Raw genomic sequence first — 17,553 nt, forward strand, 5'->3', positions numbered from 1 at the left:
TTCTTTTTTTCCAATTTCTATTGTTACTAATTTCTCTGTCAATGATGCAATCTTAACAGTAAGCACAAAATCTCCAGAAATCTATAAAAACTGAGGCATGTATCTCTCACTTAATTACCTTTATGGATGAGAGAGGAATAGAAATTAACACCCGAATTCCTTGCTAATAGTAGAGGATAATGATCATAGGCAGATCATAACTGCTCAAAGGTAAAGACTCAGAAGGAACAAGGTTTAGTTTTAAGAAGTTCCTACTATATGTTGCTTTATATATGTGTTTTTTTAAATTTTCTTCTCTTTTTTGTTGGTAACTAGAAAGGGTTAATTAATAGGTGGCAGAGCAAAGAAAAAAGGGAGAAAGAGCCTTAGATGCTAGTCATATCTGCTCTTGATTAATTAACTTACTATGCATGACATTAAAATTATAACTACCTAGTTCCAAATTAAATAATCAATGCCATTTAATTATCCCCATTTTAAAGCAAAAAGACATTTAAAAATACTTTGGTAATGTTTTCTAAAAGCATTTTATTTTGCCGATGCTCTACCCTTTACCTCCCCCCACAGAAATCAATTCTCAAATGCACAGCTTCTTTTATTGATTATAAATTGTGAGATTTTCCTACTCCTAGCTCCTCAAAGTTTCTATCTTTGGCTTCTGCCAATGCCATCTTTTGATATATTTGGAAAGTCAAGGTGACTCCTATTTCTAATCAGTGTTAGTCAATACAGTCCCAAGGGCTCCTGAAAAAGGTCACTAGAGATAACCTAATTATTCAAATTTTCTCAGCAGGGGAGGGAAGGCAACCACAGGCACCAGAACAACACCAACGTAATGGGATCAGAGAACAAGGTTTTGAGAGGGACTGATTTCAAGAAGTGACAACATGGCTGCTTGATTTGGGTCTGGCAGCCGCCCAAGGTTGCCTTGGCCCCACCTCTCAGAAGGGTCAGGCCAGCTCACTTGGCTTTCCATCAGTCAGGGAGATCCCCGTAGGAGTACCCTTCTGTAAGCCCCACCTCCCCGGCCCATTCAGTCATAAACATATCAATATGAACCTTGAAAAATAAATACAGGCAAGCAGAGACATCAATCACTCTCTAACAGTTCTAATGCCTTGGTTTTTCAAACTCCCATTTTATCTGAACATCAACTGACCTTAAAGCATTAGCGAATATATGTATATTTTTTAAATGGACATCAACAGATCATCTACCTACCTTTCCGAAAACTAAAACACCGTTTGATTCTTCTGTATGTAGTTTTAGGAATGAAAGGAGTTGATGCTAAGGCACCTGAGGGGCGTCCCCCAATAGTTCGGTCTTCAGGCATCATACAGGCCCGAAGTTTGGAACCAGTCTCAGGCTTCTTTTAAAACCTGCCTCTGCGCGATACCCCACAGCCACTCCTTCTCATGTTTATTTGTTAGGGTGGAAGTGCTGATTCCTATAACTTGAAGGCTTTTATCATCCAGGTCCTGGATCAGGGATAAGTTACCACCTCCCCTTTACTTCTTGTTTGGTCAAAAAAAATTTCCTTTTCTCTTGCCTAATCCAAAGAGGTTTAAGGTTTTGGTGTTTTGTTCAGTTTTTAAGTTTCTGCAGTCACTCCAAAATGTCTCAGCAAAAAGAGCCTCAGCAAGCAAGCTGCACCCCCCATTCAAACAGCAGGAGTTGTTTTTTTATTAAGAACTGTCTTCTCAGCTGGAACTGGGGGTACTGAGATTCCTCTGGAAAGGTCAGCGAACAGTCCTATGCAAGGGGAAAAAGGAACAATGACAAAAAGGCCCCTGAGGAATACTTCAGGACCGTCCTTGCTGGCTCCTTTCATCTGAGCAAAAGGGGAGGCAAATAATGGCACCTTCTCCAGAAAGCTTTTCAGTGCATGATAGGTTCTTTTCAAAGGACTCCCCGGTTCCTTTTATAGCACCCCTCTGCCTTTGATGCTCTCTGCGGGCTTCTCCCTTTTCCCTTCTGTCTTCAAACTCCCGGGCTCCCGAGGGAATCTCCACGTCAGAACAGCCGAGTGCCCATTCCAAGGAGCCTCCTCGGATCCGGATCCCTGGAGAAGGCAGCTCTGCGGGGAGCTTCTCCTCCCCCCTCCTCCAGCTCTGGCTCCCCTTTTCTCAATGAGGGCTGGGCGGGAGCTGGCACAGCGGCAGCTGCCTCTTCACCGCGCGCCGTGGCTGTGGCTGCGGCTGCCTTCAGTGCCCGCTGGTCACATGCAGCAGGTGCAATCACAACAGTAGGAGGGGAGGAGGGAGAATGCCACAGGGCGTGTGAACCCCTCTCTTCTTCCTCTGATTTTGTGTTGACTTTCCTGCCCTTGTCTGTGCAGCTCCTTTGGAGCTCCCTGCCGCAGCCGCTCCAGAAAGCAAAGGGCACCAAACCAACAACAAGGGGGTAAGCTTTTACCCCCCTTCTTCCTGTATTTATTCTCTTCCTATACAAGACTTTTTTAGGGATTTTGCGATTCCATCTATTCGTGAGTGCTGATTTCAATATGCATATTGCTAAAACACATGTATGCAGACTTGTACATACGTGTGTGTCTGTGAAATAGAAAAATATTCTCCATCAGGTAACAACGAACATGCAGGTACAACCACCATAGAAACAAACTCAACTCATGGGTGTTCGTTTATGCATATTTATACATACATGTATTTCTCCAGTTATGGTCTGAAAACCAGTCCGGTTTTCAACTTTCTCCTCTCCTTTTGCAGGCACCCTCTCCACCCCAGCCCCCATGTCCACCAGCAATCTCAACCCCACTCACTAAACAATTGACTCACTGAGTTAATCATTCATCTAGCCGGCTGTTCCATAAGCAGATTCAGATAGCTAGTGCTTTAACCCCAACTGACCCCCAAGGTCTCTACGTTCCTTCCAAGCCATTTGACAGGCACGTTACAAAACTGGGAGGACTACTACAAAGGCACTCCCTTTAGAAACATCATTTCTCTGCCCAGCATGCCCATATAGGTAATTGTTTGTCATGGAAGGAATCATCAGTAGTGACTTCTGCCATATAGTTCAAACTTTTTTTTGTTTGTTTGTTTTTTGTATAGTTCAAACTTGTTTTTTGTTTGTTTGTTTTTTGTTTTTAAAGATTTTATTTATTGGACAGAGGGAGAGAGCACAAGTAGGCAGAGAGGCAGGCAGAGTTGGGGGGGGAAGCAGGCTCCCCACTGAGCAGAGAGCCTGATGTAAGGTTTGATCCCAGGACCCTAAGATCATGACCTGAGCTGAAGGCAGAGGCTTAACCCACTGAGCCACCACCCAGGTGCCCTAAACTTATTTTTGCCTTCAGCGTCACAGCATGCTACTAGGAAAATAAGGAACCACAAAGCATAACTCAGGACAAATAACATGGCAAGGCTGGACTGGGAGACCCCTCAGCCAACTGAAAACCTCACTGACCTGAGCATTGGCATGGAGGGAACGCATGTCCTCCCAGGACTTTGGAGGTAGAATGAATCTCAGTTAAAAAGGTTATGTCTGATTTTCTTATTTCACAAACAAGCAAACTGAAAGTCTGGGGGCTAATACCCCTTATCTGGGGGCTAATACCCAATGATATATACATTGGGTATATATCACATAGTGGTCTGTGTCAAAGGCAAGACCGCGTTACCACTTAATTAACCCCTGCTTGACCACATGCCCATTATTCATCATGAGGATAATTCACATTCAGTATTTTTACTGCATTGCTGTCTCTGACTCAACTCTTTTATAAGGAAACATAAAGACGGGGAGAACCTGATTTTGTTAATAGTCAGAGTTAGGCAAAACACTCAGATCTAATTAATTCTCAGTGGATTCACACTCTTTCCAGACAATAGGCTTGGCACTTCCATACACATTGCCTCAAAAACAATCAAAAAGAATTGCAAAAACCAACCAACCAACCAAACAAACAAAAAACACCCAAACCCCCCCCCCCAAAAGACAAAACAAAAAAACAGGTAGGGGTGCCTGGGTGGCTCAGTTGGTTAAGTGTCCAACTCTTGATTTCAGCTCAGGATATGATCTCAGGGTCCTGGGATTGAGACCCACATAGGACTCCATAGTCAGCGGGGAATCCTAGGGGAGATTCTCTCTTTTCCTCTCCCTATTCCCTTTATATGTTTGTGCTCTCTCTCAATCAATCAATCAATCAATCAATCAAATAAATAAATAAATAAATAAAATCTTTTTTTAAAAAATTGTAAAAACACCCCTAAAATAACAAAACAAAATCCCTAAGCTTTTCCAAAATTAAATAAATGCTTTGATAACCTAAATTTTGGATTTGACTTTTAAGCAGAAACCATGATCCTCTCAGCATTATTAATGGTAAAGCAACTGTTTACAGTGGTTTTAAGCAGATAACACAAAGCTGAAATTTCTAGATTCAATACTGGATATTGTTATCAGGCTAGGTTGTTAAGTGAATGTCTACTTCCATTTCCATTGGTTCCATTTCCTTATCTGATTATCTGTTGTAAGTTTGCTTTATTGACTAAAAAGAAAAAGCCTATAATTCCAGAGCCCTACATTCCAGACTTTCACATAACAGTTTTTCATTTTTGAGAGACTGAAAACCTTGGCAAGCTCCTATTTTTCATCAAATGTCATATTATTGTAATGACAAAGGGGGAGTATTTTACATGTATATGCAACCTAAACAAGAATGAGGTTAGGTGTCTTATGAAAAACTTTAACTTTTTGAAAATGTGAAAGGGCAGTACAGGTAATGAAATGCCCTTTCTGTAATAAACACATTTAAAATGTATCCAAAGGAGGCATACAGAAATTATGTATCAGAGTGATATGTCACCTTCCAAATGCCTTTGCAGATACCATTTAATCTATGACCACAACAATATTTAAGCATTGAGAGGGAGAATGGAATCTAAGCGATCTTTATTTAGGATTAACAGAGTCTTGGGTTCCGTAACTAAGATAGGGAGGAGAAAATGTATTTTCTTATGAGAGGCAATTATGGCAATTGAGGAATTTTTTAACAGCTTTTTTGAGATATAATTCACATATCATAGGATTCACCCATTTCAAGTGTACAAGTTGATTTTTAGCATATTCATAGATATATACAACCATCATAATGTCAATTTTAGAATGTCTTCATCATCTCAAAGAGAAATTCTGTATCTTAGGCTATCACCCACCCTCTCCAACATTCCCATCCCAACACTACGTGGCCACTACTCTACTTCTTGTTTCTATAGATTTCCCTGGTCTGTACTTTCATATGAACAGAATCATATGCTTTGTAGCCTTCTGTGACTGGCTTCTTCCACTTAGTATGTTTTCAAGGTTTATTCACATCGTAGTGTGTATCCATACCACATTCCTTTTTTTTTATGGCTGCATAATAATCCCTGGTGTGGATATACCATATTCTATGGACTCATTTGTCCCTTGATGGACATTTGGGCATTTCCACTTTGGGCTATTAGCATATTAGTATGCTGCTATAAATATTCATGTACAAGTTTCTGTGTGAACATGCATTTTCATTTCTCTTGGGTATATATCTACCTACGAGTGCAAATGCTGGTCTATAATAACTCTGTGTTTAATTGATTGAGGAACTGCCAGACTCTTTTCCAAAGCAACTGCACCATTTTGCATTCCCATTAGCAATGAGAAGCACTTTGATTTTTCCACATTCTCATCAATACTTGTTATTATTGAACTTTCTGACTCAAGCCACTCTAGTTGGCATAAAGTGGTATTTCACTGTGACTTTGATTTGCATTTTCCAGACTACTAATAGCACTGACTGAGCATTTTTTCCACGTGCTTTTTGGCCATTTGCATGTTTTAGAGAAATGTTTATTCAGATTCTTTGCTCATTTTTTAAATGAGACAAAAATGAGTCAGATTTTTAATTTCTCTTATTATTGAGTTGTAAGAGTTCCCTATAAGTTCTGGATGCAAGTTCATTATTAGATATATGATCTGGAAATACCTCTTCCCAACCTGGTGGTTGTGTTTTCACTTTCTTGACAGTATCAATTCCAGTATTTTTGAAGGACTTGAAAAGCCATATTTATTTTAATTAGCATAATTTTCAAAGTTTTGTGTGCATATACTGGAGGATATATTACTAGTAAGGCATGGGCTTGTAATTGTGGGTTTTTCATTTCCATAGTAGAGGTGATAGATCACACTATTGTGAAAGAAAGCAAGAGGAGTTCACAAACCAGAAGCCATGGGTTTTCTTCCTAGTTCTGTTACTCACAGTGTAACTGACATTTGGCAAGTTAGTCACTCTCTCTGGGTCTTGATGACCTAATACACAAAACATGGGATTGAACTAAAACAGTCGCTTTAAAATATACTTTATCAGCAGAAAACATTTTTAATGAAATATTAAGTGTATCCCTAATATATAAGAGAAATAAAAGGGTTTTTAGTTATATACATTTCTTTGAAACTCAAATCTATAATATTTATTTAAAATGTAATCACTGAGCAGAGAGTGGGTGTATTAATACAAACATTTGAAACCCTAGATTATGGGTGACAGTTGCAATCCTCTACGAATGTCAACATTCAGTTTGGTTCTCTGCTCTGTATTTACTTAAAAAAATTCTAATGTTCAGTTGACTCACAAAGGATTTATTATAAATTGAATGAGTACTTTAAAAGCTTGCCTTGCATTCTCATAACACTCGTCAATTAAACAAAAAGGGCAGAAAAGTTTTTATCGGAGCATTGTTTCTATGGTAAGTGTTCTATGCTAAAATATATCTCTTCAGAAGTAAATTTGAGTCAAGCATTTACAAGTTCCCTGAAGCTCATTTCATAGGATAAAGTATAGTAGTCCCCCATTATCCACAGAAAATATGTTCCAAGACCCCCAGTAGATGTCTGAAACTGGTAATAGTATTGAACTTATATATCCTATGTTTTTTACTAGATATATAAAGTTGATACAGATGATAAAGTTTGATCTATAAATTGAGCACAGTGAGAAATTAACAATCCTTACTACTAATAAAATAGAATAATTATAATAATGCATTGCAATAGAAGTTACGTGAATGTGGTCACTCCCTCTTAACATATCTTGTAGTGTACTCACCCTTCTTCTAGTGATGATGTGAGTACAGGAAATGCCTACGTGATGAGATGAAGTGAGGTGAATGACAGAGGCATTGTGGCATAGCATTAGGTTACTATGGACCTTCTGAGGATAGATCAGAAGGAGCATCATCTGCTTCTGGACTGTGGTTGATGATGAGTAACTGAAAACTTTGGAAAGAGAAACCACAGATGAAGGGGGACGACTGTACATAGAACCTATCAAGTACCAGAGCTCCTTGCCAACTTCGTAAATTTGAAGATTTATCTATAGTTCTTGTCTAGTCCCACTGGGATAACATCTGGGACTCCTGAGCTGGTAGGACCTCTGTGGTGACTGATATAATATAGCTAATTGGATCACATTCATTTTTCTTGAGAAAAGGACAGATGGAAGAGGAGGAAAGGGAGAAAATGGCACACCTCATGGAAATAATCCCAAACAGAAATCCCTCCTCTGGCAGATATTAAGGATCCTTCTAACTCAGAAACCCTAGAAATTTGATAATAGGGGGAAAGAGAGTCTTTAGAAATGACGGGAACTTTGAAAAGACACGTTGTCAGGCATCCCACAGATCCTTGGCTCTGGAGCCTATCAGCAAACCTCCAAGGCAGGAATCTGTCTCAAGAACAATTGTGAGCAATCCTTTGCTAATGTTGGCGGGAAAGGGCTTTTTAAGGCCACAGGCCTTTTTAAATGTTTTACATAGTCACTTACTACCCATTTTAGCGTATGAATAGGGTGACCATATAAGTTGTCACGAAATGATGGCACCATGAAAGTGAAAAGCAGCACTATCAATGATTATCCTGGAGCAAGAGTTGTAAACCAGACTGTTACCAGGCAAACTGGGATAACTGTCATCCTGGTGAGGAACAACCCCCTTCTCCAACAGAAGGCACTGCTAGAAAACAATTTGCAGACTTGTATCATTCACCTGGTAGAACCCAACTTTCCAACTTTTTATAGTATACCTTTGAAGTTATGCTAAAATATGAAGTGGTGAGTCAGCCTAAGTATCTAAGATGTTAAGGGGGAAAAAAATTCACCTCTAAATTGAGGGTGCTGAGGATACACAAAAAATATAAAAATAAATACTGGAATTATAATTAGTTTGCTAAATATGAATTTGATTTAATATAATTTATTTTAACGACATGAACAAAAAATTACTAGGTTTTACATTTTGGGAACTGCATGTTGGTTAAAGACAAATTTTTTTGAGTTCTTACGATTTTTGGCTCCACTTACTGAATTTTTGATTTATGTAATTTGTCTGTTTATGTCATATCTATTTATTTTATAATCCTTAATAGACAAAGATCATGTCTTTTACCCTTTCTTCCTCCTTTCATTTCTATTTATAGTACCATTTAGTTTATTCTTTGCATGGTGCATTCTCAAAACTGTATTCAGTAAGATTTTGAAAATTTATCAAATCCACAAATACTTGCTTGATGGCAAAGCATTTCTTTTTTTTACTCTAATAATCATCAGATTATCATCTAGAGCTTTGCCATTCTTCTTCAATATCACTGATCATCTCAGGACTAAGTTCCCTTCTAAAGATACTAGTCAAAAATTTTTTTGCCCCGTATCTGCATAATCTTAACTAGTCTACATTTATAGTACAATTCCTATAACTATTTATTGTTAGTGAAATGGAAAAATCTAAAACAAAAAAAATTATCATCCCTTCTTATAATTCAAGATATTCATAGAAGTTGGTTATCGATGATATTTGATTTAAATTAAACTTCTGAGAGTTACTTAGATATATGTCCAATAACAGGGAATAGTTTACTATTTATTTTAATAGTTATCCATTTGAAAATAGGAGCTCATAGGAACATCAACAGGGAGGGCAAGGTTTGGTCTCCCTTTCTGTTCTTCCACAATTCTATACATACTCACCTCCCCCAAAAGGTCCCCATATAACTCGGCGGATGGACTTAACCCAGTCTTCCATATCATTCTGGGTGCTCGCCATAAGGAGGTAGCTCTCATGGTTTGCTGTCATCCGATCTCGATCGCCTCCTGTAAGATAGTAATGCATAAGTGTGTGCTCAGCTGAAGATTCCGCATCAGCAGCAGGGCCCTTGAAATGTACACTGCGCCTACCCAATCAATTGGAAATATTTACCATGGTTTCAGAGTGAAAAAAGTCTGCTTAAAAAGGAAAGGCTCTTATGTTTCCAGGGGAAAACTGGAGAACAAATGCCATTCCCCAAACAAAGCCTGCCTTTTTGTCCTAGCAACAACCCATAGGTCTGCATTGACTTATAATCCAATCTATTCACACTGCACTGCTGAATAAGGACAAATAAAAAAGCACAATGAAAGATGGAGAAATAATCCATAGGGTCCAGATATTCACTGGAAGCAAGTGCTGAACAGTCTGAGTACTGCTTAATACACACACAGTGAGGGCACCAGGACATCATGGGTGAGCAGGGGAGTTCTAGGAAAGGAAAAAGAACCGCATGTAAAATTTTTGACTCAGGGGCACCTAGGTGGCTCAGTGAGTTCACCCTCTGCCTTCAGCTCAGGTCAGGATCTCAGGGTCCTGGGACCGAGCCCCCCATTAGGCTCTCTGCTCAGCAGGGAACCTGCTTCCTCCCCTCTCTCTCTCTCTGCCTGCCTCTCTGCCTGCTTGTGATCTCTGTCAAATAAACAAATAAATAAAATCTTATTAAAAAAAAAAAACAACTTTTGACCCAGAGGTCCTCTTCTATTTTTCCATCATGGAAGGAAAGCCTCTTCTCCAAGAACACATCTTCAAGGGGGCAAACAAAGAGAAGAGGCCTGGCCAGCCACAAAGGCCAAATCAACACCTAGATGACCCTCACACCAAAAGCATAAGCTTTAGGAAACCCCAGGGGTGCCTCCATGCAAAATCTTGATGGTTTCTCTTATTTTGCCACCCCTCCAAAGAACAACCCATATACTTTTAAACCTTTATAATCTCTATCAACTTTGAAGTGTTAGACCTCAGATGTATGTGATTTGATTTCTTAGAAATGTTTTATAGCATATTTACATCTCCCTAGTGACTTAAATTTCTCATTTATAAAATGGGCATAAGCATATATGACCTTGAAAAAGGTCTTGAGTCGTGGTTTTCCTTACTTCCTATTTATGGTTAAGGGAGTATTCTTTCTTTCTTTCTTTCTTTCTTTCTTTTTTTTTTAGGATTTTATTTATTCATTTAGCAGAGAGAGAGAGAAAAAGAGAAAGGGAGCGGTGGTGGGGGGAGGAGCAGAGGGAGAGGAACAAGCAGACTCCATGCTGAGTGTGGAGCCTGACTCCGGGCTCGATCTCATTACCTTGAGATGGTGACCTGAGCCAAAACCAAGAGTCATACAGTTAACCAACTGAGCCACCCAGCCATCCCTAAAAGAGAATTTCTGAAGACATGTATCGGCAACTATGCTGCTTTAGTCTCTTCGAAAATAATTAAAGTGCTGTCCACAGAAGGAGTAATTAAGGAAATGGAACAGAAGGAGTAATAAGGAAATGGAACATTTAACTGAATTCTGATAATTCAGGGTAGTTCAAATAAACTAATAGTTCAAAAAAACTAACTTCTGAGGTGCTTAAAATATCTATGAACACTTATGTGTTCAAAAAGTGAATACCAGGTATTGTACACTTGCAAGCTTGGGTTGAATTCATTCATATCCTAGTGTCATGTTTGACTGAGACATTTTAATTTATTTCCAAGTGGATCCGAACCCCTTCATGAGGAGCTTACAGGCTCCCATTCACAACAGGTCATCCCACCACTCACTATTCTTTCCCCTCCAACCTAATCTGCGTATAGCCGTGAAAGCCATAGGCATCTGATTCTGTGACTTCTGAATTCTATCCAATTCTGTACAATAACTGAGAAATACAACTCTTCTACCACTGATGTAAACTTACAGAACATGGGAAGGGTCAAAGAAGTGAAATAACTTTAAGCCAATCAGATGAACAAGTAGAATTGGCGTTGTATATTTTAATACAACTGGATTGGAGTAGGAGGAGGGGCTGAGGAACCACATCAAACTGGTGTCTTGGGACGACTGGGTGGCTCAGTCAGTTAAGTGTCTGCCTAGGGCTCAGGCCCTGATCCCAGGGTCCTGGGTTTGAGCCTCATGTTGTCCTGTTGTCAGGCTCTCTGCTTAGCGGGGATCCTGCTTCTCCCTCTCCCTCTGCTCCTCCCTTGCTTGTGTGCTCTCACTCACTCAGGCTCTCAAATAAATAAATGAAATCTTTAAAAAAAAATGGTTTCTTCATGTTTACAGAAGCCTTTTTTTTTTTTTAATTTTATTTATTTGACAGAGAGAGACACACCGAGAGAGGGAACACAAGCAGGGGAAGTGGGAAGCCTGATGTGGGGTTTGAACCTAGGACCCTGGGATCATGACCTGAGCTGAAGGCAGATGCTTAAAGACTGAGCTACCAAGGTGCCCCCAACAGAAGTCTTGAATAAACAAGGCTAGCCTTCTGGTACTACAAAAAACAACTCACTGTTTGGGAAACAATGGCCCTCTTACACCTGTAGGTCCATCCTCAGTCCACTGTCACATTAAGCAACTTATATGTGAAAAAGCATAGGTTCAGGAGTCAGAGAAAACCCAGCTGAAATCTTAATTTCACCTTGTATTAACTGTTTGATTTCCGGGAAATTACATAACTTCTAGAAACTCAATGTTTTAGATTATGCTTTATGTATAAAAAATACTGATATAGTAAACTTTTGTGAGAATTCAATGAAATAAAATGAAAATACTAGCCCTATGTTAGGCTAAAGGAGAAATTCTGCAAATATTAATTCAGCCTCATTTAACTGCTTCCACACAAACAAATGTGAAAAGAACATATTATATTTAATTTGACCTCTGAGATATGTCTAGCTAGTGCTTTGGAACAATTAGTCAATAGCATATATAGATCTCTATATATACATATATATATACATATGGATTTTTACTACAAAGCTATCTTTCTCTGATACATAACAATGCACATTAAAATTATATGCTGTACATGTATGTAAATATGCCACATATTAATATGCACGTAAGGTCATATTACATAGAAGTGGCAGAAAGAACTAAATGACAAAAGGAAGACATGCTTCATTTGGCATGGCCCAGTGCTAACAATTTATTCTGTATTCTTATCCACTTATATCACAATGCTAGGCCAAAACAATTACCATTTCAAAATCAGAATATTTTAATTATTGTCTTTGCCTAAGGGATGCTTAGCAATTCAGACAGCAATATCCTGCTGTGTCACTCCCAGCCCAGGCAGAGACAGCCTGGTAATGAGTGGGTGACAGCCGCTGGAGTGTGTTTCTGCCTGAAAGCAGGGAAGAAAGAGAATGATAAGCACAACTGGCCATTATCCCTTGACTTTTCATCTGATTTTCTATCTCTGCCAATGGGGCTGTATGTCTGACCCTGACTCTCATTTAGACTGCCAATCACAGATATGAAATCCCATCTGTGAATTTCACCCATGGATATGAATCTTGATTCCTCGGTGTATTAACAAGAGGTGGGGAAAAATGAAAAAAAGTTTACCTACCAGTCTCGGTGGAAATAGAGACTCATTTTTACGAATGTGATTAAAACAATTGGAGACATTTATATAAACATGAACTAGACACTCTACTGAAAATATGTGATTTCCAAAGAGAGATGCCATCTGTTCTAATTCATAGCCCTTCGGGTCTAAGAGCTGGTACTGCACCTTGCAATTGAAGGGGCTCAAAAACAACTTATTAAATCTATGATCTGATAAATAAATTCAATATTGACCTTCAACCATGTGAATCAAGTTTCACTGTCTTTGCTTATCCTTTACAGGGCTTAATGTTCCATTTGACTGTTCATGGATCTAAAATTTTTTCAAAAGGTGAAATTTTAAAAAGCAGTCTTGAGATGTAATTATCACTACAGTAAGAGTGTCACAGTCATCTTCAATCCATATATGCATATATACATATGTATATGTGTATGTAATACAATATATGATATAACAGTCATTTTTAAATTCATTGTTGTTCAATTCTCCATTGTTCAATTCTGCTTGAAAAGAAATACCTGTGCAGCTTCCTTTTTATTTTTATTTTCATTTTTATTTTATTTATTTTTAAAATTTTTTTAAAGATTTTTTATTTATTTGAGAGAGAGAATGAGAGAGAGAGCATGAGAAGTGACAGGTCAGAGGGAGAAACAGACTCCCCACCGAGTGGGGAGCCTGATGTGGGACTTGATCTTGGGACTCCAGGATCACAACCTGACCCGAAGGCAGTCGCCTAACCAACTGAGCCACCCAAGTGCCCTATTTCTTAATACTACTTTGGATCCGTGTACATTTTTAAAGGATACAATGTTTCAGAAAATTGTACATATCTTTTAGATATCAGCCTGGGTTGGTAGCAATGCTTTGGTGTTAGTGTTAATACTTCAAGTATTTGTGATTTAAGTTAACTGAGTAGGTTACATCATTCAATTTTGCTTGTTTATATGTAATTGAAAATACATGTGCATTTTACTGGGATCTTCTGTATATTTGCATTTGGTATAAATTTTTCTTTCCCAGGAATAATATAGATTCTTTGAAATAAAATAAATAACTGACATAATTAACTTTTGCCAAAATTAAAAGGGAGATTAAGAAAGCTTAATGAATTTAGTAGACTAGGAAAAAGGTTCATCTAAAATTAAAAAGTAGGCTAAAGAAATCTACAATAAAATAAATGCACAGTTAATTTAAAAAAGAGGTGCAATATCAATTAACCATATGAAAAATTTGACTCCTCTAATACTTATAAAATAATAATTTTTTTAAAAGATTTTATTTATTTACTTGACAGACAGAGATCACAAGTAGGCAGAGAGGCAGGCAGAGAGAGAGAGAAGAGGAAGCAGGCTCCCGCTGAGCAGAGAGCCCGATGTGGGGCTCGATCCCAGGACCCTGGGATCATGACCTGAGCCAAAGGCAGAGGCTTTAACCCACTGAGCCACCCAGTGCCCCCTTATAAAATAATAATTTAAGAGATTATATTTTTAATCAATAACTTTGCATAGACTTTTAAAAATTTTTATTAATTAAGTAATCTCTATGTGGGGCTTGAACTTACAACCCCGAGATCAAAAGGAACATACTCTACTGACTAGCAAGCTGGGCACCTCTGCACAGAATTTTTTTTTAATTTTTAAGAGAAATATTGGAAAAGGTATGCCAACATATTCATGCCCATTGTTTATAAGAGTACGGATAATGTTCCTTATGATGCAGCCATGATATAGGATTTCGAAGGATACTTAATATGACTTTGTTATATAAAAGGAAATATAAACATTTTTATATGTGATATTATCTCAATTTTCATATAGGCAGAAAGATAAATAAGATACTAGATTGAAATTCACAATAATTTTAACAATGGTTATCTCTGAATGATAGGATTGGGATTTTCTTTGTCCTCCTTGTATACCTTTCTGTATTTTCCAGATGCTCAACCATGTGTTGTTTCCTGTATGATTCCAGATGTTCTAACTTGTATTATTTGGTATGAGAAAAAAAAGCATTATTGAATAGAGCAAATGATTGGAATGATATGGTCATGAAAGCACTAAATCCATAAAAATTACAGATGAACTGGAAGGTAATTGTCACTAACGTCACTCAGTGATGCTTAAGAGTGTTGACTTTGAGTTCTCATTAATTTACCTATGATTTCGTCTCCCTCTTTCCCCAGATCCTCATCTCCGAGCACATCTCCAAAGGAAGATCTGAGACAGGAGGTTAGTGCTGCTCTGAGTGCAGACTATATCATGTCACTAGGATTTTCTCAGTAAAAAAGAGACAAAAAAGAGACTGCTGCTATTATGTGCATTACCTTTCTTAAAAAATATATTTAAAGAAATATTTTTCTGAATTTATTGTGTGGAAATTTCCAAAAACAGCTACCAAGGTAAATTTTTGTTATTTTTTTCCTTAGAGAAAAATACTTGTAAATTGTCATAATTACAAACAATTTCTCCCAAGCAAAGTATTTGTATATGTATCATTTTGAGTAAATAAGCTTTTAAACATATTATTTCTTTGCATTTAAATTTTAAAACAAGTTGCTGCTCAAGAGAAACTGTAGTCATAGATATTTGGGTTCATTTCCGAGTACAGTCCATGGTACACACCCTGGGGACATTTCAGTGAACACCTCTGATACTGTTAATAATTTCACAAGTTAAATGTTTCCTCATTCCTAATTACAAATCAGGTCAAAACTAGACCTTTTGTACTATTTGTTTTATATGGCTTGCAGAAAAATACTTTATTTCTACCTGGGGTTTCTAATTTTCACTCATACAAGTGCAAGGTCTTATTTTATTATTTTTTTTAAAGCACTACCTGCCTCAAAACTTAGTTTGTGTCTTTATTGGTAGTTGAATGAACTCTAATGATAAACTGCAAGATATAAAGTAAATTCTGAAGGATATCAGTGGAAAATTACTGAGACAGGAAAACATTTCCTCCCTTTTATGGAGCCTGATATTCGGATAACAACCCAAGTTATGTGAAGCACAAATTAGAAATTACAGGCTTCTATGGATACCACCATCTCCTAATATATAGCAACAAAAATAATAAAACAGCATATAGTTTACAAAATAAAGCCAGAAAACAAATTGGTATCACGATCAATATCATATGCAATTTTTTCATATTTTTTTGTATATTGCAGAAACATTGTTACCTGAAAATTAAGAGTTTTGGTATGCTTTGCTAATCCCATTTTTTTCCAAGTATTTCTCTCTCAAAGGCTAATTTTAAAAGTATCAGAAGGACAAAATTTCAATGCATGTTGTCAACATAAAAGTTGCATGGCTCTCTAATGAGATTTTGAATATTTTAAAACCCCTAAATCAGAAAATGAGACTTAATTAAGGGACTGATAGCAATAATTATCATTTTGTTTGCAATGTATAGTCAATACCACACAACAAACACATTACCAACTGTTATCGTGCATTATAATAAAATTAATTCTACCTTTTAATTTCAGGAGTACTTTAAATATTTTATTTATTTATTTGAGAGATGGAGATCACAAGTAAGCAGAGAGGCAAGCAGGCAGAGAGAGAAGGAAGCAGAATCCCTGCTGAGCAGAGAGCCCTGTGTGGTTCTCGATCCCAGGACTCTGGGATCATGACCTGAGCCTGAGACAGAGGCTTTAACCTACTGAGGCACCCAGGTCCCCCTCAGGAGCACTTTATAATACTGTTTTACATATTTCTTATGCCCCTTACTAGGTCATAATCTCTTTGTAAGAATCCCCCTGCATTACATAGTAACTTATGTTTAAGATGAAAGTAACTATAAACACACACTTTTTATCCACTTATAGATTGACTGGTATTTATTATATACAGTAGGTTTCTAATCATTACGTTTAGAAATGATTTGCCGGAAGTCCACGTATTTGGCTACAGATACAGGAAGCATTGACATAAACATTTTATACTGTACAAGTTACTTCTCAAACATCTTTCCTCAAACATCTTCATAAAATATGTCAAGAAATGTGAGTATGAGACCAAGAGTGCTAGCTGGATCAAACTGCAAAAACAAACAGTACTTATAAAGAATTACTAAAAATGGTCAGTGAAGGACAGTGAAGCCAGGTCCATCAACTTCAAATTAGTCATTGATTAGCTGTGAGATCCCTCATCTTTAACTCTTTAACTGAGAGGGCAAAAGGCAGCTGCCTCAGGGTGTTATTGTGAATTAACTGAACGAAAAATACCATAAAATATTTGGAATAGTGTTTGGGACATGGTATTCTATGCTGTTTTTATTGCCATGTATAAAAATTTTGATCCTAAATCTTTCAGTAAACTATGTGTAATTTGAATCCTTTGAAATACAGAAATCTAGCTTATTTTTGAACAAATATACTCAACAAGCCCATCAAGTAAAATCCTTTTACAGGAAAGTAACTATTGATTTGTTTTCCAAGTAAATATTGACTTTCATACTGGTCATTTTTTTTTAAGGATTTTATTCATTTGAGAGAAAGAGAGAGCATGAGTTGAGGGAGCAGTGGCAGAGGGAGAGGGAGAGAAGTAGACTCCCCACAAAGCAGGGAGCCCAACAGGCAGCTGGATCCCAGGACTGAGATCATGACCTGATCCAAAGGCAGATGCTTAACCAACTGAGCCACCCAGGCACCCTTTTATTGGTCATGTTTTTAAAAGTACAGCTGTGATCCATTTACTTTTAAATAATTGATGAAAATTTTAAAACCTCGAACAGGCATAGTTACATTTCCATTAATTTTTCACATTCTTGAACTCATTCTTTCAAAACACCTACCATTTGTGTCAGGTACATTAACTACAAAATGACACCATTTATTATATTTTGGATATTTGTTTTCTAGATTGCCC

General features: G+C 37.5%; 1 protein-coding gene across 8 annotated transcripts in view; it reads right to left on the reverse strand.

Annotated features, from left to right (window-relative positions):
• The window catches only part of LOC111153929 (Rho GTPase activating protein 24), a 501,171-nt gene that overhangs the window by 70,482 nt on the left and 413,136 nt on the right, over positions 1 to 17,553 (reverse strand). For 7 of the 8 annotated variants that reach the window (XM_022513262.1, XM_022513253.1, XM_022513280.1 and 4 more), the window contains one exon: positions 9,014 to 9,136. In XM_022513262.1, coding sequence (XP_022368970.1) covers positions 9,014 to 9,136 — 123 coding nt within the window. Of the gene's footprint in view, positions 1 to 1,221; positions 2,276 to 9,013; positions 9,137 to 17,553 lie in introns of those variants that run through there. The other variant, XM_022513289.1, reaches the window with a different exon arrangement.

The sequence above is a fragment of the Enhydra lutris genome, unplaced genomic scaffold (assembly GCF_002288905.1).
Source record: "Enhydra lutris kenyoni isolate GAN:26980312 unplaced genomic scaffold, ASM228890v2 scaffoldscaffold3, whole genome shotgun sequence".
In the NCBI taxonomy this organism is placed as follows: domain Eukaryota; kingdom Metazoa; phylum Chordata; class Mammalia; order Carnivora; family Mustelidae; genus Enhydra; species Enhydra lutris.